This window comes from Notamacropus eugenii, chromosome 5, assembly GCF_028372415.1.
Source record: "Notamacropus eugenii isolate mMacEug1 chromosome 5, mMacEug1.pri_v2, whole genome shotgun sequence".
In the NCBI taxonomy this organism is placed as follows: Eukaryota; Metazoa; Chordata; class Mammalia; order Diprotodontia; family Macropodidae; genus Notamacropus; species Notamacropus eugenii.
The window spans coordinates 90,288,573-90,310,940 of NC_092876.1; the positions used below are offsets into that span (position 1 = coordinate 90,288,573).

The 22,368-nt window shown below is 38.5% G+C and overlaps 1 protein-coding gene across 1 annotated transcript; it reads right to left on the reverse strand.

The window, feature by feature from the left end:
• Nucleotides 1–287: 287 nt before the first annotated feature.
• Nucleotides 288–1,265, reverse strand: LOC140508676 (olfactory receptor 52P1-like). Its single transcript, XM_072616564.1, has one exon. The coding sequence runs from the start codon at nucleotides 1,263–1,265 to the stop codon at nucleotides 288–290; it is 978 nt and encodes a 325-aa protein (XP_072472665.1).
• Nucleotides 1,266–22,368: the final 21,103 nt, after the last annotated feature.

Genomic DNA, 22,368 nt, shown 5'->3' on the forward strand with positions numbered 1-22,368 from the left:
TAACATGACTGGTACATCTTGCTTTTTACTCATGAATGTCCTTGATGATATGTTAACACCATGCCTCCCAAATTTAAAACTGAATGCTCCTCAGGGAACATACTGATCTCTGAGTCTACTTCTTTAGTAACAGGGAGCAGGCTATAGGACCTGGTGACGAGCACATCACAAGTTGACATGGAGATATAGCCTTGATACCTCACATAATTCCCTCATAGTCAAATCTCAAAGGAAATTTCCTTTGCCTGGCATTCTTTCCCTGCTCTCCATTCATGCCCTCCTGATCATCAGACAGGTTTCTGATTAGGGGCTATGGTCATGGGCTCCTTCTTCCAGTAACAATATTTGATCACTTTGTCCCGAAACTCCTTAGTCTTTACTCCATAAATAATGGGGTTGAGCATGGGGGGCACAAGAAAATAAAAGTTGCCAAGAATGATGTGAATATGAGGAGGTATACCCCGACCAAATCGGTGGGCAAGGAAGGAGAAAAGTGGAGGTGTGTAAGAGGTGAGCATCACACAGATATGTGTGGTGCAGGTGTTGACTGCCTTGTGGTGAGCTTCCTTGGAGGAGAGTCTCATCACTGCCCGGATGATGAACACATAGGATGAGCCAATGGCAGAGAGGTCCAGACCAACGACCACCAAGGCAACTACCAGGCCATACATACGGTTGACAGTGGTGTCTGCACACACCATTTTTACCACAGCCATGTGTTCACAATAGGTGGTGGGGATCACCTGGCTTGTACAAAATGGCATTTTCTGGAGAAGGACAGGCATGGGAAGGATAAAAATAATGGCTCTCACTAAACTGACCAACCCAATGAGAGCTATGCGGCCATTGGAGAGGATGGTGGCATAGCGCAGTGGCTCACAGATTGCCACATAACGATCAAAAGCCATGGTCATCAAAACAGCTGACTGCATGACAGAGATGGAGTGGATGAAGAACAGTTGGGTCAGACAGCCCTCAAAGCTGATCTCCCTTTGACCAAACCAGAAAATGCAAAGTGCTTTGGGAATGGTGGTAGTGGACATGCCGAGGTCAGTGAGGGCCAGCATGCAAAGGAGCAAGAACATTGGCTTGTGCAGTGTGCGTTCTGTGGTGATGATGAAGAGGATAGTACAGTTACCCAGAACAGTGATGAAATACATGGAAGAGAAAGGTATTGATATCCAAATGTGGGTATCCTCCAATCCAGGAATGCCTTTTAGGATGAAGAAGGAAGGTCTCACATGAGTAAAGTTGAAGGTAGTCATGATAGGACACTGGTTAGGTCACTGAAGTGGATGATAAAGAAAAAGTATGTTTTCCTGGAAAAAAAAAACCAACAACAGAAAAGTCACAGTGGGAAAAAAGAAAGATCACAGAATGATCACTTTAGAGCTGGAAAGGACCAACCCTCTCACTATACAGAGAAAGAAAATGAAAATCAGACTTGCCTAATGTCAAACAGATAACAAATGGAAGAGCCAGGAGTACTTGAACCATAAAGTAGGACCCTATTAGAGCAGTTTATTATCCCAGAGATTCAGATATTCTACAATTCACATTACTGCAACCCAAATGTAACAATCACACACAATAAAAGCCAGGTAAATCAAATTAACCTATAAAATCATCTGCAAATATGACCTTACAGGGGTTTTTTTGAGTGTCTAGAATAAGGGAATGATGAAGGAAAATATAGTCAGCTTTTCAGACAGGGATAAAAGCCAATAACGAATACTTCTCAAAGGGCAAAGCCTGTCTTTACTGTGTTCAGGGCATCTTGCTGTTTTTTCAGCTAAAGTCCTGTATGAAGTTCAATTTCAAGTATCACCTTCTTCAGAAAACCCGAATCAATAATGGTCTTCCCCTTTAGATCTAACATGGTATTTTGTTTATACTTCTTTTTTCTACTTAAGTATTATTTTGCAAATTGTGCCAAATCTTGCCATTTCTACCTTCACATCTTTTACTTCTGATTCCTTCTCTCCACTCACAAAGATACCACTTTAGTTCAGACCCTCATCATTCCTCACTTAGATTATTACAACAGACCACTAATTTGTCTCCCTACTTCAAAGTCTTTCCTCCCTCCAGTCTATTCTACAACTTACTGACAATAATTTTTCATAAGTGCAAATCTTGCCATTTTACCTTACCACCCAATTCAACCAACTGCAATGACTTTCTGTTGCCTCTAGGATAAAATATTAGCTACTTTAAGCTTTTAAAGTTCTACACAACTTGGTCATGACCTATTTTTTCCAGGTTCATTGGATATTGCTCTCCCTTTTACATCTACGATCTAATCAAATTTACCTTCTTTCTCTTCTTCACACACAGCATTACATTTTCCATTTCTGTGTCCTTGTATAGACTATTTCACACATCTAGAACTCATTTCCTCCTCACATCCAACTCCTTTAGCCTCTCTCATCCTTCAAGACATAGATCAAGCACTATCATCCGCATTAAACCTTTCTTGATCCTTCCAGCTGCTAGTGTTTTCTTTACCAAACTACCTTGGATTTAGGTACTTTGTGTGTATTTGAGTTTATTCATCTCACATTTATGCTGTATTTTTTCTATTTGTAGTTTTCTCCCCCTTTAGAATATAAGCTGTTTTGAGCAGAAATTATTTAATTCTTTTTCTTTGTATCTCTATTGTTTAGCACAGTGCCTGACACTGTATAAGGGCTTAATCAAAACTTGTTGGTTGATCTATGGTTTATATGTCATATCTCCCTCAGAGACCAGAATTAGACCTGTGATTTCATTGATAGAGGGAATTCCAGATGAGGAAAGCCCCTCTGCAAAAGTAATTTCTCCTTGATTTATAGTCATAGAGAGTAGCCTAGAGCACCGACGTGACTTGTCTGGGGTCACATATTAGGCATATGTCACAGATAATACTTGAACCAAGGTCTTCCTGGTTTCTAGGCCAGAACTTTATACACTACACCACAATATTTATCATATTGCAGTAGGTAAGATCACTGGATATCTAGTCAGGAAAACCTGAGTTCAAATCTGGCCCTAAACACTTATTAACTATGTGACCCTAGGCAAGTCATCTAATCTCTGCCTGTCTCAGTTTCCTCATCTGTAGAATGATAATGTAATAGCTATAAAAAGTCTAACATTCTATCCACACCACATTCTCCCAAGATGGTTGTGAGCCCTGGATTTATGATCCCATAATCCATTTCATCTCTAAAATCTAAGAAATATATGATCCTCATTACTGAGAGCCAAAGAAGGAAAAAACCCAAACTGCACATCCAGAAAACAACAGTGTAAATACAGTGAGAGAATGCATAGGAAATGCTATGGATGTGTAGATTCCACCAAGATCTCCAATTCACATTCAGAGAAGAACTCATGATTTTCAAGACTTATTGATTCTTCTCCTCCAGTTTCCCAAACACCCACCCACACAATCCCTAAACTTGGGAAATGTAAACAGGGGATAAGAATGAATGAAAATGGATGGGGAAGAAAGTACTTCTTAAGTGCTTCCTATGTGCAAAACGCCTGGAATATAAATATTATTGTAGTATTCAGTGCTCTTATTTTATGGTTGGAGACCAAATAAGCATATATTTGGAGTCTGAGTCAAGGGAATGTCAACAAACCTTAATCACTTAGTACATACAAAGCTTTGTCCTTATCCTTGTAGTGATTACAATTTACTAGGGGATATGGCACCTCTACAAGTCATTGTAGTATGCTTCTTGAATCACTTAGTCATAGAGCTCAGAAAGAACACTTAGAAGTTAACTAGTCTAAATCATACCTTCATAGCAATACCCCCTAGAATGATTCTGACAAAGGGCTATCCCAGCTTTACTTGAAGACTTCCAGAAATCAAAAGTATAATTACTTGAGGCAGACCATTTTACTTTTAGAAGGATCCAATTCTTAGGAAGCTTTTCCCCACATAGAGATAAAATCTGCCTCTCTGTAACCTACACCCATTGCTCTTTCTTCTCCTTTTGGACCCACCAAAACAAGTCTAGTCTCTATTTCACATGAGAGCCATTCAAATACTATTATGAACCCTGCCCCCATCCCACCAAGTCTTCACTACTCTGGGTTAAATGATCTCAATGCCTTCATTCAATCCTAATATTACATGAACTTGACTTTCAAATGTGGCATTGAGAAGTAAACACAGCACTGCATACATAGTATAACCAGAAAAGAAGACAGAATGACTTTTGCCTCCCTGGAAGATCACATTAAGTTTTTTTTGTTATTGTTTTTATTTTTTAATGTGTATGGTTGTTGTTGTTTTTTTTAACCTCCCATGTCTTGCTATTTGTTCATATTGGGTTTGTATCCACTAAAAGATCATTGAATTTAGCTGTGGAAAACCCAGTTCAAATATCAGATCTGCTTCTTATTGTTTACATGATCTTGAATGAGTCATTTACCTTTTCTGGACCTCAGTTTCCTCATCTGTAAGATTAGGAGGTTGAATTGGGTGCCTAGATGTCCCCTCACATCTCCAACTTATTTTCATGTGAACTGAGATTTAGCAACACTTCCTCCAAGTTGTACTTTTGTAGTAGAGTTTAGAAAAACAAAAACTCATCTGCAAGACTTTCTATTTAGCCCCATTAAATTTCATTTTTATTCAACCTGGACCATTTTAAATCCTGTCAGAATCCTTGAGTATCTTGATCCTGTTGTCCAACACATTCACTACCTTCCTCAGCTATATAATAAGTAATTTGATAAACATGCTCTCTATGACTTCATTCAATTAATTGAGAAAAATGTTGAATGGTTCAAGGCAAATTATAGTTTCTTGGAGGTCCCCACTAGATACTTTCCTCTACATTGAAATTGTTCCAACAATTTCTGCTTTTTAATCCCCGTCATTCAACCTATTCAGAATCTACTTAATTGTACTATTACCCCATAACTCTCCACCTTGATCCACCAAAAAATCTTAGGGGAATGTCAAATGCTTTGTCTACAACATAGTTGATTTTTGCATAATTTAAGTTTTGCATAATTTAAGCCTTCAACAATTATTGTATGAATTTTACATAGGAGGGAACCGAGGCTCAGAGAGATTAAGGGACTTACACATATTTACCTACCTAGTCATTCACCTGGTTTTGAACCAAACTCTTTCTGACTCCAAGTCTAATCTTCCATCCATTCCACTAACCTATCTTCATAACTATACCATATTAATCAGCAACCTCTTCAGACTGAATATAAAGAAAGGGACCCCATATTGCACATTATATATTAAATATTAATAGGGTTAAATTAATATTGTTTATAAATTAAATTAAAATCATTGTTATATAACTATTAAATTATAGATTGTTTATATGTTAAATATATTAAAATTATAATATACTAATATTACATATAATATATATTTTAAAGGGGAAAGAAGAGAGTTGGGAACAATGTTTGAAGGGAAAATAAGAATGGAAGAATGACTCTGGCAGAGATACAGGCTTCCAGCTCAGAAATGACCAGAGAGGGAAAAGTTAAGGCACAGTTCCTTAAACTGGAAGATGCAGTATGGGGATGGAGAAGAAGACGCTCCCCAAGTGGACACAAATACTCGAAAGGAATGTGGAAAAAGTAAAAGTGTAGGGGTTAAGAAAAATATGGTTACACAGCATCTAACCACTTCTTGTTGAGAGGAATTAATTGTGAGTTGTGAATTTGGGAAGGAGGAAGGCTACTTTGTGAGCTCTTCCCTATCCCTCTCTATCCAAGCCACTGAGCAATGGATTGGAGGAAATTTGAGAACAAAATGTTCACAAAGGATAGAAATCTTTGGGAGAAAAAGTTTGGGGAAGTGGAAATAGCATATGATGGAAAAAGACTGAGTTTCTCTAGGATAAGGAAATGAAATATTGGAACCCAGAGAACAGATCAGGGGAAGAGTGCTGTAGAAGTGTCAGTTCCACACACTCAGTGTGTGAGGTACCACTCCAAAGAAATAAATACCTAGGTTTCATGGAGTTTACTCCATGAGGTTACCTAAGCAGGGGGAGATCTGACCTGAATAAGGAAATGGACAGCACCCTAGGGCGGGGGGGAGTGGAGACCAGAAAAGACCTTGAAAATGGGGAGGTGGAGGAGAGGACAAACTTGTGTCATCTCCCCAGCACTTACTTCAAGATGCGGCTGAGATAATGGTCACAGAGCATGAGTTAGATATCAGTACCACCCAATGGATTCCTTGGCATATGAGTGCATAGGTGTCCATGAGTGTCTCAGCATGTGTTCCCCTGAGTCCGAAATAGTACAGACACTCCACACAAACTCACACCACAGACGCACCTGGACATCCAGTCAGATCCAGTAAATAACCTCAAGTAGCTATCCCTGGAGAAGCCAGAATTAGCTCACCCCCTGGGAAGCCAGAACTAGAGGCTAAAAACAGTGGCTGAAGGTCAGTCCAGGATGGGCCAAGGTATCCTCAGGGAATTTTCCATCCTAGATTGCTAAAACCAGGCAGAGTTTCTAGTACTCTGACTTCTCCCATAGATGGAATAGCATTGACTTCTCCCCACAGATGGGGTAGCTAGCACAAAGAAGGAGGGAGCAAGGCTAGGTAGGTGAAAAAGGGTCAAGTAGACATTGATGTCTCTTCTTAATCTTTCCCCTACTCCTACATTCAAGACCTGAAACTCAAAGTTGCCAGCTGAGGTACTGAAGAATCATGTAATCAGAGATATAGTTCAATCCACCAAAATTGGGATGAAATTAGCAATATTATGATTTTGGAGAAAGAAAGAACTTGTTTGTAGCCCTTTAGTATAAGTATAAGGAAATACTTATATTTAAGAAGTTATGTAAGGTGTATATATATATATATATACATATATGGTATAAGGAAAAAAGTGAAATCGCAATAATTGCATAGGCAAGCACGAAAATAAAGTATCCTAAGGATTTTTCTTTTTCTTCTAAATAGTTTCCCCTCTTCCCCTCTCTGCCAATGGAGGGCTTTGAGGCATGCTCTTTTGAAAAAGAATTTATAACTTTTCCTTGGGATTTTGCATATGAATGCTGACCTAAATGATGGAGTGGAGGTGTATATATGTGTGTGGAGTAGAGAATTCAGGATTTTAATGTTGAAAAGAAAAGGATTGAACTTAACAATATAGTTATGTATGTATGTATACATTCTATAGAAAGAAATCTGAATTTATTTGTTAATAAAGGAAGGATAAAATTTATACTTACAAAACCCTAAAAAACAAATATATCCTTTTATTCATTAAGAAAAAAAGCATGGAAAAATGGATCTGACATAGAAATATGTTGCTGCAGTCATAATTTTAATGATACCAATACAAATTGCTACCTATATATGTGCATATGCACATATGGATAGGAATGTATATGGAAATCCATATACATATACATGTGCATATATATATATATATATATATATACATATATGCACTAAGGTTTTATAGGTTTTGTTGTCATTCTTTCCTTTATTTTCTGAACCATTAAGCAGTAAAAGAGCAAATCCCCACTTTGAACAGCTTCTCCCCATCCCAGAAAGAATTCAAGAAAGAAAGTATTAGAATTCTTGTACTTGTTTTTGTTGTGGGAGAATCACCTCCTGTCTCAGTTCATGTGGTAGATAACTGTTTCCAGGTATATATTTGCCAGAATGCAAAAATTATGGAGGTAATACTGTGTTCATGAATAGGGTTAGGTCTCAGAGAAAACCTGAAGAATCATAAGGATTCTGACAAAGTTTCTTACAGGCAAAATTACGTCAGAGTGACAGAGAAATAACTGATTTACATATTATAGCATTGTGTATTCCTATAACAAAAGTTATAAAAGTTAAAGAGATGATGGATGCATAATCTCATACTTTCTTCAGTGTCATAAAGTTGAACAAACTCCATTAACCATCATAATCTCACACATTCCCTAAGGAAGCAAGCTTCACTAAACAAACTCTATAGGTAAACTAAGTCAGATCAAACCACATTTAGAGGATTCCCAAATAGACTGAGAAGGAGCATTTACAAATTTTTAAGGCCAAGTACAGTTGAGATTCTTGCTCTAATTTCTTATATAAGGAGTATTTAAGACTAAGTAAATTTTCACTTCGTATGGGACAGGTTTTGATCAGGTGAGGTTAACACTAAGTCAGACTACTAGTTAACTAAAATTGGGAGGAATGATCTTAAGTTCTGAATAATAAAAAGAAATTTTTAAAAATCCTAGAACATTTTTTTCTGTTAAGAAGATCTTGTCTTTCTAGTTTTCTTGAACTAACATAGGCCAAAATTTCAGAGGAATAAGTGTGTACATTCTTCTTGTCTAGAGACATATTTTACCAGTATTGTGAGAGACTTGGGCTCTCATTGGCCGATTCTCCCATTATACAAATAGGTTGGGAAGAGTGAGGTCAGAGGTTATGTATTTACTAGCAGTCATTGAAGTAGATAAATTCCTTGTTAAGTATTGTACCAATGAATTTCTTAAATACACTTTCTTTTACATGTATGAATCTTTTATTATCTATTTGATTTTAGTTAGGAAATTTATATTAGAATTAGAACAAAAAACATATCTATCTATCTGTCTCTGCAAATATAGACATATATGTATACATATACATGTGTACACATGGACACAAAAATGCATTTTTTTCTTTGTATTCTATTTTTGTTATAATACCTCCTTAGCTTCTTGTTCATTGATAATTTTGAATTCCTAAGTCTGATAGGGTCATCCCTAAGTGAAAAAAGTTATGGGTTCATAGATATGGCACCAATTGAAATTTTTTTTTTCCGGTCATAATAGACCAGTGAGCAGATAAGAATATCCCTTCAAAGATTTGTACCCAAGGACAATATATTATTACATAGTTAAGGCTTGGTGTCTGACCTACTGCGTTCCATATGGTTTTGATGACGGAATTAAGGAAAACTGATAAAACAAACAAACAGACATTATAGCCCATGTGAGGGAGATAGACCCCTTTCTGTAAATGACAAAGGCCTAAAAATTTCCATTCTCAGTCTCCTACTCCTTTCATGGATCTCATGAATAGCGTCAGGCCCAAAGCCAGAGATATCTGAGGGATATACTACTATCAGAAGTTCCTGGGGGCTCACAGGAATGTTCCTGCCCCTTTGAGACCAAGGACCAGGAAACAACTCTCCAAAACACATTTTAAGGTATTTTGACTTCAAGTACATAGCTTCTGTGCCTGACTTTTAAAAAAAAAAAAATTCTCACAATTGTCATCCATTTATTAATGAGATAATGTACTTAAAAGTATTTTGTGAACCTAAAGGTATGTTAAGCTATTATTTGCAAAGCATTTGATTCTACACAGTTTGAAAAGATGAGATTACAATTATCTCTTTGAGTTACCACGTATGAATATGACAGGGGAATATGGGTTCAAAGTTTAAAAAATTGCTTCTCCCAGCCTTTTTGCCACATTTTCTGTTTTAGAGACCCTGCTTCCTTCATATTGTAACATGAAGGAAGACATATCATAGTTTCAGACACATGGGGCTTATGATGATAGAGTATCCATATCTGTGTTGGTTATACTTGATTGGTAATATACACTGAATTCATTATCGGCCAGGGTGCTTACCCATATTTTGCTGTTTGCATCTCTCTTAGTGCTTTTCAATATATGTCTTTGAATTGTTGTCCTACTCTCACTGTTGAACAAAGCTAGAAGAATTCACACAACTGTGCTGTCACCTAACTCAACTTCTTCCCCCAATGCAGTAAGGATTTTATATTTCCTTTACCACAACAGGATTCCAAGCCTTCTCTTGTTTCCTCAAGCCTCCCACACCATCCCATCCCTCTGCTTCTAAAGATGAGGATCTCAATATTACTTTACCAAGAAAAATTATCCTCTTCTTTATGGACTCTCTATTCTCACTTTCCTCTGATTTCAGAACCCTTTAATATCACCCCCAACTAACCTGTTATTTTAGATTAGTCTCTGATTAAGAGGTGGCCTTTTTCTTATCAAGGCTAATCTCTAAATGCACACTCCATCCATTCCATCTGATCTTTTCCAACAGACTGCCTCTGCTATTATACTCTTTCTTTCTCTAACTTCAAATCTCTCCACATCTATTGTTTTTTCCTGTTACATAAAAATACCAAAACCTTCCCTATATTAAAAAATAAACTCACTAGACCCTACCATCCTTACAAGTTCTTCTCCCTTTCTCAAACTCCTTGAAAAAGCTGCCTACACTCTTTGCCTTTACTTCCTGTCCTCTCACTCATCTAAATCCTATATATTTGGGCTTCTAATCTCACAATTCAACTAAAATGGTTCTCTAAAAAGTTAGTAATTGAAAAATCAATTGGTTTTTTCTAGCCCTTCATCTTCTTGATCTTTCTGCAGCATTTGACATTACTGACCAACTTCTCCTCCTGGATACTCTCCTCTCTGAGATTTCCTGGCACTTGCTGTCTCGTTTCTTGTGTCTCATTGTTCCACCTTCTTCTCCTTTGTTCGATATCATCTATATCACATCTCCCAGTTAGGGGTGTATCTCCAAGGCTTTATCCTGGGACTGTTTTCTTACCACATTCTCTTACTTGATGACCTCATCAGCTCTCATAGATCTAATTACCATCTCTATATAGATGCCTCCCAGATCTATCTATCTATCTATCTATCTATCTATCTATCTATCTATCTATCTATCTATCTATCTGTCTGTCTGTCTGTCTGTCTGTCTGTCTGTCTGTCTGTCTGTCTATCTATCTATCTATCTATCTATGTATCTCCAGTCCTATTCTATTTCCCAAGCTCTAAATCCTTATCACAACCTATTACAAACTCAACATGTCCAAAACTGAACACATTCTATTTTCCCAAAACCACACCCCTCTTACCCTGAATTTATCTATTTCTGTGGATGCCATTATCCTTCCATTCACTTATATTCACAATTTAATTGTAATACTCATTCCTTAACTCTCACTCACTCCATATATCCAAGCAGTTAGTAATCTTGTCCTCTCTACCTGCACAACATGTATACACACATAGGCTTCTCTATAGTCAGATAATCTTTCAATTCATTCCCTTATTACTTCTTCCCCAAAATGTTGCAGTAGCCTCTGTCTCATATTTTCTCTTACTGTAAAGCACAGGTCTGACCACAGAGTCTCCTATTCAATCAATTCCAATAGATTCTATTATGTGTAGGAGCAAATACATGCTCTTATATTTGGCATTTAAAGCTCTTCCCAACCTGACCCTATCTTGCTGCTTTAGCCTTCTTATACATTATTCCCATCCATGTATTCTACAGTCCAAACATACTCATCTCCCCTTATGCCCTAATACCTACAACTCTGCCTCTCTCCTTCCCGAGTCCTCCCTAGAGGACCATAGTCAGTTTCATAATGGCATGCTTGCCCAACTTCTGGATAATGGACAGTGCTCCCATGCTTTCCCAGTCACCAATGGAGTGGAACAAGGCTGTGTGCTTGCTCCCATGCTTTTTAGCATAACATTTTCAAGTGTTGTCAGACATCTTCAGTGAGGACTCTTAAAATCCTCGTTTTTCTGAAAAGCTCAACTCAGGTACCACTTTCTCTGAGAAATCATTCTCCCACTTATTAATGCTCTCTACCCCCTTGAATTATTTGTACTTATTTATTTGTGCATGAGTGATTTTCCCCAATGGAATATATTTCTTTGAGGATAGGGTTCATTTCAATTTTTTCTTTATATTTCTAGCACCTGGCATAGTACATTGAACAGAGCAAATACTTAACAAACATTTTTGCTGAATTGCCTTAAATTACTTGAATGGTTGTTATGTAGATTTACTTGGATCCAGAGGGTAAAACTGGATGGAAATTACATAGAGGCAAATTTTGATTAATGGAAGGAAAAAAAAAACTTCCTATCCAAAATGGAATGGGCTGCCCTAGTAGGTAGTAGATTTTATCCCAATCTGCCCTATTGTAAGTCTTCAGGGTGATTGTATACTTGAAGTGGATATCGTATAATAAGCAGTATGGATGTAGAATGGTGACCCTCTTCAGGTGTTATTTGGACTTCTGTGGTATCTTCCAATTATTAAAATTCTATGACTCAGAGAAAACAGAGATGGGGAGATAGAGGAAGTGGATTGGTAAGAAGAATTTGGGGGAATAGTGCATGAAATAACAAAATAACAGGTCTATGGAAGCGGTACTGGTTGGTTGGTTGCTGTCCTTCAGTCTCAGAGAGGACCAAAATGACATCACTATATTGGAGTCAAAGTACAGTGTGACCAATTGTGGATGATCAGACCTATACAAGCTTGAGAGGCTCTACTACAGGTCAGACAAAAATAGTTTATGTGAACATGTGAAGTGGAGATGTTTTTAAATGCATGCATCTCACATTTTTCTTTGGAGCTACTGCAATTCTGCTTCCATCATACAGCACAGCACTTGCTTTGAAACAGGGACACTGTGTTGGGCAGTCATTTGCCAGTGTCAGCTATGCCACACAATTGATTCCGACATTCTTTAGAGAGACATTGAGAGTGTCCTTGTCCTTATGTGGCTTCTAACCTCCTGTAATCGAAAGGGATTATGTGGACCATGTAGACTGAGCAGTACTTTTACTCTAGGTTCCGATCTTAAGATACTATGACACAAACTAAAACTAGCTTAACAGGCAATAAAGTTTTATTACTACAAGTAATGCAAATTAGCAAGTGTATAAACAACAGATAATAGTCAAGACAGAAAGTGAAAGAAAAAGCATACTTCAGCAGCCAAGTCTGAGCTCCAACACTTTGGCAACTGGGGAGGCTGAAAGCGTGAAGCACTTGGAAAAGTTCCTAACTGGGAGAGCAGAAGCGGGTGTCCCCACTTCTGCAGCAAAAGACCTCCAAAGATCCATCTCTCAATCAGTTCCTTTATGCAAGTAACTTCAGGGAAAAGAGGAGCTTAGAACAAGAAGGTATTCTGGCTAGAAGTTCCAGCTGTTGACTTGGACATGTGTGCCCAAGTGCACAGGTGCAGACACCTCCTCCCTCAAGGAGTTTTATGACTCTTAAGATAAGGGTCTCTTCACCTGGGCTGCATGTTTCATTAATTTTGCTGGTTCACCTGGCACTCCCAGTTAAGTATATCAACTTTAAGTTACATTCCTTATGTTAGGTCATGTGGCAGTCATGCAAGTGGCTGGGGAGAATCTTCCTCAGTTTCCTCACACCTCCATGTGAGTGCTTGCCTTGTGTGAGTTCTCCATAAAATAGCATTTTAGGCAAACATATATTCAGCATTTACACAATGTGGCCAACCCATAGGAGTTACACTCACTATAGTAGAGTTTGAATGATTGACAGTTTTACTTGAGAAAGGAACTCAGTACCATATCTTGCCAGGTAATCTTCAGAAAGACAAGTCAAATGGAAGTGTTCAATTTTCTGCCATGATACTGGTAGACTGTCCAGGTTTTACAGGAATATAGCATTAAGGGCAGCACAGCAGCTCTTGTAGACATGCTGTTTGTTAGGATACCTAATACCTCTTCTCTCCCACACTTTCCTTTGAAGCCTCCAAAACACTGAGCTAACTCTGGCAATGTGTGCCTCAACCTCATCACCTGTGTGTGCATCCTTAGAAACTAAACTGCCAAAATAAGAAACTTATCCACAGCATTCAGTTTTTCTTTATTTGCTATAACTGATGGTTCCACCTATGGATGATATCGTATGATACAGGCTGGTGGAGAATCTCTATTTTCTCGGCCAATTCTTAGTCCAAAATTAACACCAGCAGCAAAGAATCAATCCATACTTTGTTACAGATCAGCCTCAGAGGCTGAGTGCATAATCATCTGCAAAACAAAAAATCATGCACCAACTCTCCCTTCACTTTAGTCTTGGCTTATGGCCTTTTGAAGTTAAATAATTTACTGTCAGCGCAGTAGTTGACCTTGATGCAGTCTTCATCAGAAATGAGGAGATGGTACATTCTAAAAGAAGGAGGGTGGCCCGTGCAGAGGTTTGAACATAGGAATTTAAATTCTGAGTTTAGGAGAAAGCTAGTAGAACACTTTGGCTGCAATGCACCATGTTAAGATGAGCGATGTGAAGCAAGGGAGATAGGAATCAGACTGTAGATAACTTAACATGCCAAAGTGAGCAATTTGTCTTCTATCCTAAAAGCAACGGAGAACCAGTGAATGTGTTGTTGTTTGGTTGCTTGCTTGTTTTTCTATTTTAAGGAGGTGACATGTTCATATTCATGCTTTAGGAAAATTATTTGGGGAACTATGTAGAGTAGTGGTATCACATTCAAATAGAAACAAATCTTTGTGAGCTACATATTGACATAGAAAAGCCCATGGTAAAATTATTTGTTTTATTTTGTTTTGTTAAATTTCTCCCAATTACATATTAATCTGGTTCATAAGAAGTTCTGTGGGCAGTGAGTTTGATACCTCTGATGTAGAAGACAGAAAGATCTGAAACAGCAGAACAAATATGAAGATAATCTACATGAAATAGGATCTGAAGCAGGATGACAGCTGAGTGAGGAAAGAGAAAGGGATGTTTGTGAAAGCTATTTTTAATGTCAAATCAATAGGACATGGCAACTAATTATACAAAGGAGGTGATGGAGAGGGGAAAGTGCAGGATGACTGAAATAGGGAAGTCTGGAGAGAGCTGGGTTGAAAGGAAGGAATGATGAGTTCTGTTTTGGACATGTTGAGTTTGAGAAGCTGACTTCTGATTAGGACTTGTAGACAGTGTCAATGTTCCCATCTCCCTGCCCTAAGTCTTGGTTTCTCTAGGTTAAACATTTCCAATTCTTTGTTGAATTCATTCTCAGGTTTATGGGATTTAGAGACTAAGGCTAGTCATTAAGGGAGATCTCATAGTATTAGGATATGAAGAAACTGGTTTCATGCTTCTCTCCCTTTCTCTTTCTCTCTCTCTTTCTCCCTCCCCCTAAATGAGAACTACAGATATTCTATTATATATATATGTATATATATGTGTGTGTATATATATATATATATATATATGTATATATATATAATATGTATATGTGTGTACTATCCACAGCAATCACAACACATATATACATACACACATATATACACACATACATACATATATATGAATGAACTTGCTTTATATGAATACATATAATGAATGCCCAGAGGTCAAGCTACTCCTCCAGGATTGGGAAATGCCTTTGCTGTCCCTCCATACAACCCAGAGAGAAAATGCCAGAATGTCTTCTTTGAGAATCAGAGAATGTTATAGTGAGAAACCTAAAGTGTTTCAGTGAGCCTCCTCAAGTATGTTATCATGGTAACCATGGAAGGTCCCAGAATGATTTTATTGGATATGGCATTATTTACCTGTTAACAAGTAAAGGTCCAGAATGCCTCACAGAAACAATCTCTTTACTTTTGCTACCATAATAACAAGGGCTCAGCACTCACCCCCAACCAGGTTTGGAATCAGTTTGTATGTTGAAAGCTTTCAAGCTTTCTTTTGATGCTCCTCTCCCATGTTGCAGAAGGGCAGAGGATAACACAGCAGGAGATCCCCATAGCAGAAAGAACAATGGTCTTGAAACTGGGGTACCTGCTTTGAATAACAGCTCTGGTACACACTAGTTTGGTGTTGTTGATTAAATCATCTCCTTTCTCCGTGGCATAATTTCTTTATTAGTCAAACGAGAGGGGTAGACTAGGTTAGCTCTCAAAAATCTCATACTTCTCCTGTAATCCTAGATTTAGGGAGCCAAATTAGGACCAATGCATAGATGTTTTCATAAATCAGATTTCTTCTATATAAGAAAAAGTCCTAGTAATTAAAGCTGTGTAATAATGGAATGGCTCTCCTCAAGAGGTAGCAAACTGCCTATCATTAAAAATAATAATGGATTGTATTTATATAGCACTTTATCATTTACAAATTTCTTTACAAATAATAGCAGTCCTATGTGACTCTCCTTTCAGAGACACTTTAGGGGAGAGATCTAAACTAGATGAGAAATTAAGCTAGATAACTTCTAAAGTATTTTGTATTCCATATATAATGTCACACTCAGTTGATGTATTAGTTAGTTTTGTTGAACCGTTTTTCTCTTTTTTTATTCTTTGTTTTAAGGGGTTACTCTCTGGGTGTGGAAGGTATATTTCAGGAAATGAAAGTAATATAAAAACAGAGATATCAATTTTTTTTAAGAAAATAGTTTCTTCCAGTTCAGGATCAATAGCAGAATTGGGGAAAGGTTCATAAACCACATATTCTCAAGAAATCTTTTAGTGGTGTGTGGGTTTTGTACAGGTTGCCATCTTGAGGGGCTAGAGTAGAACATATAGGGGAGTGGGATGAGGCTCATAGATCCAGTCTTTGGGGAGCACTTGACCACAGAAGGAAATCAGGAAATGAGTCAAATGTCTAAATGTTTCAGTTCAGAAGGAATAAATTGTTATTTCTATCACCTTGGGGTTAGGTAAGGTCATTTCTAGGTTGAGTTCCTCAGGTAGTCCACAGTGACTTGAGAGGTTCCTGTTCTCTCAGAAACTGAAGATGCCCTTGGGATGGAGGGAGTATGACATCCTGGGATCCTACCCTGAAGAGATATTACAGAAAGGTCCCTATTTCCGTTTATAGAATGAAAAGCATTCATCTCTAATACTTGCTCTTCCCCAGATTCCACAACCCACAAATGAAGACAAACTGATAAACAGCAGGGTTCATTCTCTGGCTATGATGCTCACTGGCTCTCCATTGTCTCATGTCCTTTTACCATTCAAACCTGAATGTAAGAATCAGCTCATTAATACATATCTTCTGTGGGGCTGGCTCACACTGTCACTTTATATGATTTAGAAGAGTTGCTATGGTGTCCAGATCCAGTGTCACATGAATCCTCACAGGTCCTAGATAACACTTGCCTCCTGAAGTAGCAAGAGTTATGATTTCCAGGTGGGTCCCTTGGACTACCTTTGGTCTCCATAGGCTTTTATGAGCTTCTTAGTGGGGAACTTTACTCATTTTCTCCTGATCTTTCCTTAGAAAATGAGGGTCATGGAGGGCATTACTACCTCCTCCACAGGCCCAGTCCTAGAATCCGAGTGCGGATCTGCTTGGTGTTGATGCCATATACTAGTGGGTTAAGCAAAGGGGGCACAAGGAGGCAGAGGTTGGCAAGAATGATGTGTGCCTGTGGGGACACATGATGGCCAAAGCGATGAGTGAAAAAGGAGAAGATGGCAGGGATATAGAAGACAAGAATGACACAGACATGGGCTCTGCAAGTGCTGAATGCTCTAAGCTGGGCATCCTGGGAAGGCAGGCGCAGCACAGCACGCAAAATGAGAACATAGGAGGCTGCAATGAGCACCACATCCATTTATGTGACTGAGAGTGCCACCGTGAGCCCATAGATGGGCTTTCATCTTTATGAATTCCAATCCAGTCTCAGACACTTGTTAGCTATGTGACCCTGGGCAAGTCACTTAACCCTTTATTCCTCAGTTTCCTTATCTGTAGAATAAGCTGGAGAAGGAAATAACAAACTACTTCAGTATATTTGCCAAGAAAATTCCAAATAGGGTCACAGAGTCAGACACAAAGGACGTGGAAGGAATTGTTCAATACAATTCAATATATATATAATTATAATTCCATACACATAATTATTCTTATATGTATTGAATAATATGAATTATATACAGAGCATTAGGTTAAGCAGTGTAGGATATACTAATCTTAGATGAGATATCATTTTTGCTTTCTGAAACTTATAGATGATTAATTAATGGAGAGGAGTAGGTGAGGGGGGGCTTCCTTTAGTTGGACTTTAAAGAATAAGTAAGAATTGAACAGGTGAAATAGGGTGAAGGAAAGAAAGAGAACATTTTAGGCATAAAATATCAGCAAAAGCATGAAGGTAGTAAAATGTGGAATATATTTAGGGGACCAGAATTTTGGAGGGGAATAATGTGAAATGAGTATAGAAAGGAAAATACACCTTACTAGAGTGGCTGGCACATAACAGAAAATTAATCAATGCTTTTCAACTTGGCATATGAGGGATATGATAGAGGTAGCAATGACAGGACTTAGTACCTCTATTGAATATAAGAAGTGACGGAAGGGAGGGGAGAGTCAAAATATAGCATTAATACTTTTAAAATGGGTTATTAAGTGAATTGTGGTGCCACAAACAAAACAGGGAATATAGAAAGTAGAGCATATTGAAGAGAAAATGTGATAGTATGTTGGTTAAGGTATTTGTCAAACTAGTAATGCATCTACATTTTTTTTTCATTTTAGCAGCTTCGGAATTTCCCCATCATTTTCATCAAACCGGTCTTGGTGTTTGTGAGTGTCCTGACCTGGATGAGCAAATCTGGGTCAGATTTATGGTAGTCATTTTGCCTTGGGGGCAGCGCTTTTGATGAATGTGTATATTTCTTTTCCCTCTCCTCTCCTGTCCTCTCCTGTCCTCTCCTGCCCTCTCCTGTCCTCTCCTGTCCTCTCCTCTCCTCTCCTCTCCTCTCCTCTCTTCTCCTTTCCTTCCCTTCCCTTCCCTTCACTTCCCTTCCCTTCACTTCCCTTCACTTCCTTTCCTTTCTTCCCCTTTCCTTTCTTTTCCCTTCCTTTCCTTTCCTCTGTCTTGTCCCCTGTCTTCTCCCAAAACCTTAAACCTACTACACTCTGAAAGTGGGACTGCAAGGGGCCTCTGCCAAGGGCTCCTGGACTCTCTTAGTTTTAGAGTGATAACCAATAGTAACTTTTGCTGCATCCCAACCAGTCTCTTGTCTCTGTTTCTCTTGACCTCATTAAAGTGGCCATGCTCTGGCTACTTCTTAGACTGGCCTATTCAATGAATGGGCATCGCCTCTCCCTAAGTGAGTACCTGCAAATACCTTGGCCTAAAGGGACCAAGGTCTCCCAGTGCATCCTGGGCCATCTCCAGTCATCCTGAGGAATATCAGGTCACTAGATTCAGATGGCTCTGGAGGAGAAGTGAGGCTGGTGACCTGCACAGCCCTTCTTCACTCAAAACAAGATCAAGTACAAGTCATGTTATTAGTTCTCTGATGGCATGGTCTTCTTCTGCAGTGAAGAATGAGCACAATACTCAGCTTGGAAAGGATAAGTCTATGATCAGTCCAGCACTCTACACTGCATATTGCCTTTGTCACTCTCATGTCTTGACAGTCTCTTCTCCTTACAATCACATAATCTATTTGATGCCAGTATTTGCTGTGTGGTTGCATCCATGAAGTTTTATTGCATTTGGGTAAATGGGAGACAGTGTTGGTGATGAGAAAGTCATCAGATGCACAAGTCTTCAGCACTAAATAACCATTGCTGTTGCTGTCTCCAACTCTATTCCTCCCTAGGACTCCTTGTCAAGTCTGGTAGTCTGAGCATTCTCTAGCATTAAAGTCATCCAGAATTATAAGCTTGGAATCTTTTGGCACATTGGCTGTAAGGGTCTCTAGGTTTACATAAAATTTTTCTTTCACTTCATCAGGGTTTGTAATGGTGGGAGCATAGGCACTGATAATGTTGGCATAGCATTTTCCTGCTAGTGGCAATCACATTGTCATAAGCCTGTCATTCACTCCTTTTGGCACGCATACCAGCTTGCTGATTACATTAGTTTGGATTACAAAACCCACAGCATCTTCACCATACTCCCCGTCAATGGGCCCATTCACAAAACAGTGTATCCAGCTTCAAATTCAATAAGTTGGCCTTCATTTGCCAACCATGTTTCACTCAGGGCTGCTATTTGGATGTGATATATGTTGAGTTCTCCTGGAACAACAGCAGTTCTTCTTTCAGATGTACTGGATTTTGTGTTGTCTATTAGTGTGCTCAAGTTCCATGTGCTTGTGGTGAGTGAAATCATCTTTGCAAATGTTTTCGTACCTTTTTTTAGGTTTCCACTGTATAGTGGGATTCTTCACCTAGCAGAGTAATCAGGCCAAGGTTGGGTAAGAAGGCAATGTTTAAGGGCACCTTTTCTAGCTCCCTTTGTCACACCAGGAGGAGAGCAGTGAGATCCTTAAAAGGTTGCTCAGATACCCAGGATACCCTGCCAAGTCCCACTGCTGCTTCCAGTGAGAAATGACCCTAGGGCCTGGACCACCTGAGCAGGGTAGTGACTATAGCTCCCAATGTATCTGCATCTGTTGCTTCATCATTTGCCTGTCACCATAGGACTTTGAGGCATAATAGTGAAATGGTATGGGTGATGTCTTTTGATTCTTGCATAAATTGGATGTAAGTGAGGGAGAGTTGCACAAAGTCATCAGGCTCACTCTCTCTTTCAGAATCATCATAGTCCAGTGGCAAGACAGAGTCAAGAGGACTGGCGATGGCTCTGGATTCAGTGGATGACCTTGGCTTCTTTGGTGTCTAACCAAGCTCTAAGTGCTCCACATCACATGCTTCACCTGCGTTCATGGCCATTGAAACAAATTGTTCTCATCCACCCATTCCACCAGATGAAGTCTTCACATGATTGGGGTAGATACCCCCCTACCATGATAAATGAAAAATGAGAACTCCACAGGATTTACCAACAGGATAGTTCATCCATTTCTAAGAAGGCAGCAATTAATACTATCAAAATGAAAGAACAAGCAAAGCTTAGAGAGATGCAGGATTCATGGTTCAGTAACAAAGCAGATGAAATTTAGTTTTCTACTGATAGGAACAACCCAAAGTGCTTTGATGATTCCCTGAAAGCTATTTGTGGACCAAAAACCCACAGTGCATCACAACTTCTCAGTGCTGATGGAGTCCCACTGATTAGTGATAAAGATATGACCTTAGAGAGATGGGTTGAATACTTCCATAGTGTTCTCAACAACCATCATCAATAAATCCTGAAAGAGATCTGGAAAGAGAAACTTCTGGGAAAATTTTAACAAAATTCCAGAGTTCCCAGGTCAAGGAGAAAATATTGCAAGCAGCTACAAAGAAACAATTTGAATATTGTGAAAATCAAATCAGGATAACACAAGATCTAGCAGCTTCTATGTTAAGGGATCAAAGGACTTAGAATATGATATTACACCAGTCAAAGGAACTAGGATCAAAACCAAGAATCACCTGCCAAGCAACATTGAGTATAATACTTCAGGGGAAAAAGTGGTCATTCAATGAAATACAGGATTTTCAAGCATTCTTGATGAAAAGATCAGGACTGAATCAAAAATCTGACTTTCAAAAAAAAGAATCAAGAGAAATATGGAAAGGGAAACAATGAGGGACTTTCTGAAGTTGAATTGTTTACATTGCTCCATGGAAATACAATATTTGTGGCTCTTGAGACTTGTCTCAATTCTTTAGATAGTTGGAGGGATTATACACACATGCATGTATATATATATATATATATATACATACATACATAGATACATATATATGTGTGTATATATATATATATATATATATATATGTATAGATATAGATATATAGACAGATAGCACAGGATGAACTGAATAAGAAGGAATGATATCCAAAAAAAAATTAAGGGGTGAGAGAGGAAGATATTGGGACAAGAAAAGGAAGAAATGGAATGGGACAAATTATCTCATATAAAAGAGGCAAGTAAAAGCTTTTTCAATGGAGGACAAAAGGGGGGAGATGAGAGGGAAAAATGGAAGCTTACTCTTATCACATTTGTCTTAGGGATGGAATAACATACTCATTCAATTTGGTATGAAAATCTATCTTACACTACAGGAAAGTAGTCAAGAAGGGGGCCAGTGGAGTGGGGGGAGTGATAGAAGGGAGGGCAAATGGGAGAAGGGACTAATTAGAAGTAAACACTTTTGGAGAGGACAGGGTCAAAAGAGAGAATAGAATAAATGTTGGGCAGAATAGGAGGGAGGGAAATTCAGTTAGTCTTACACAACATGACTATTATGGAAGTCTTTTGCAAAACTACAAATATATAGCCTATATTGAATTGCTTGCCTCCTCAGTGGGAATTGTTGGGGAGGAAGGAAGGGAGAGAAATTGGAACACAAAGTCTTAGGAAAGAATGTTGAGAACTGTTTTTGAATACAACTGAAAAATAAAAACATACAGGTCATGGGGTAGAGAAATCTATTTTGCTCTACAAGAAAAGAGAGAAGATGGAAATACAAGACGGGAGAGGTGTGACAGAAGGGAGGGCATATTGAGGGAAAGGGCAATCTGAATGCAAGGTGTTAAGGGATGGGGGGGGAGAGATGGAGAGAAAATTTGGAACTCAAAATTTTGTGGAAATGAATGTTGAAAACTAATAATATATGAATAAACATTTAAAAAAGAAAGGGTACTGAGCTAGCTCTAGAATTGTCAAAACAAG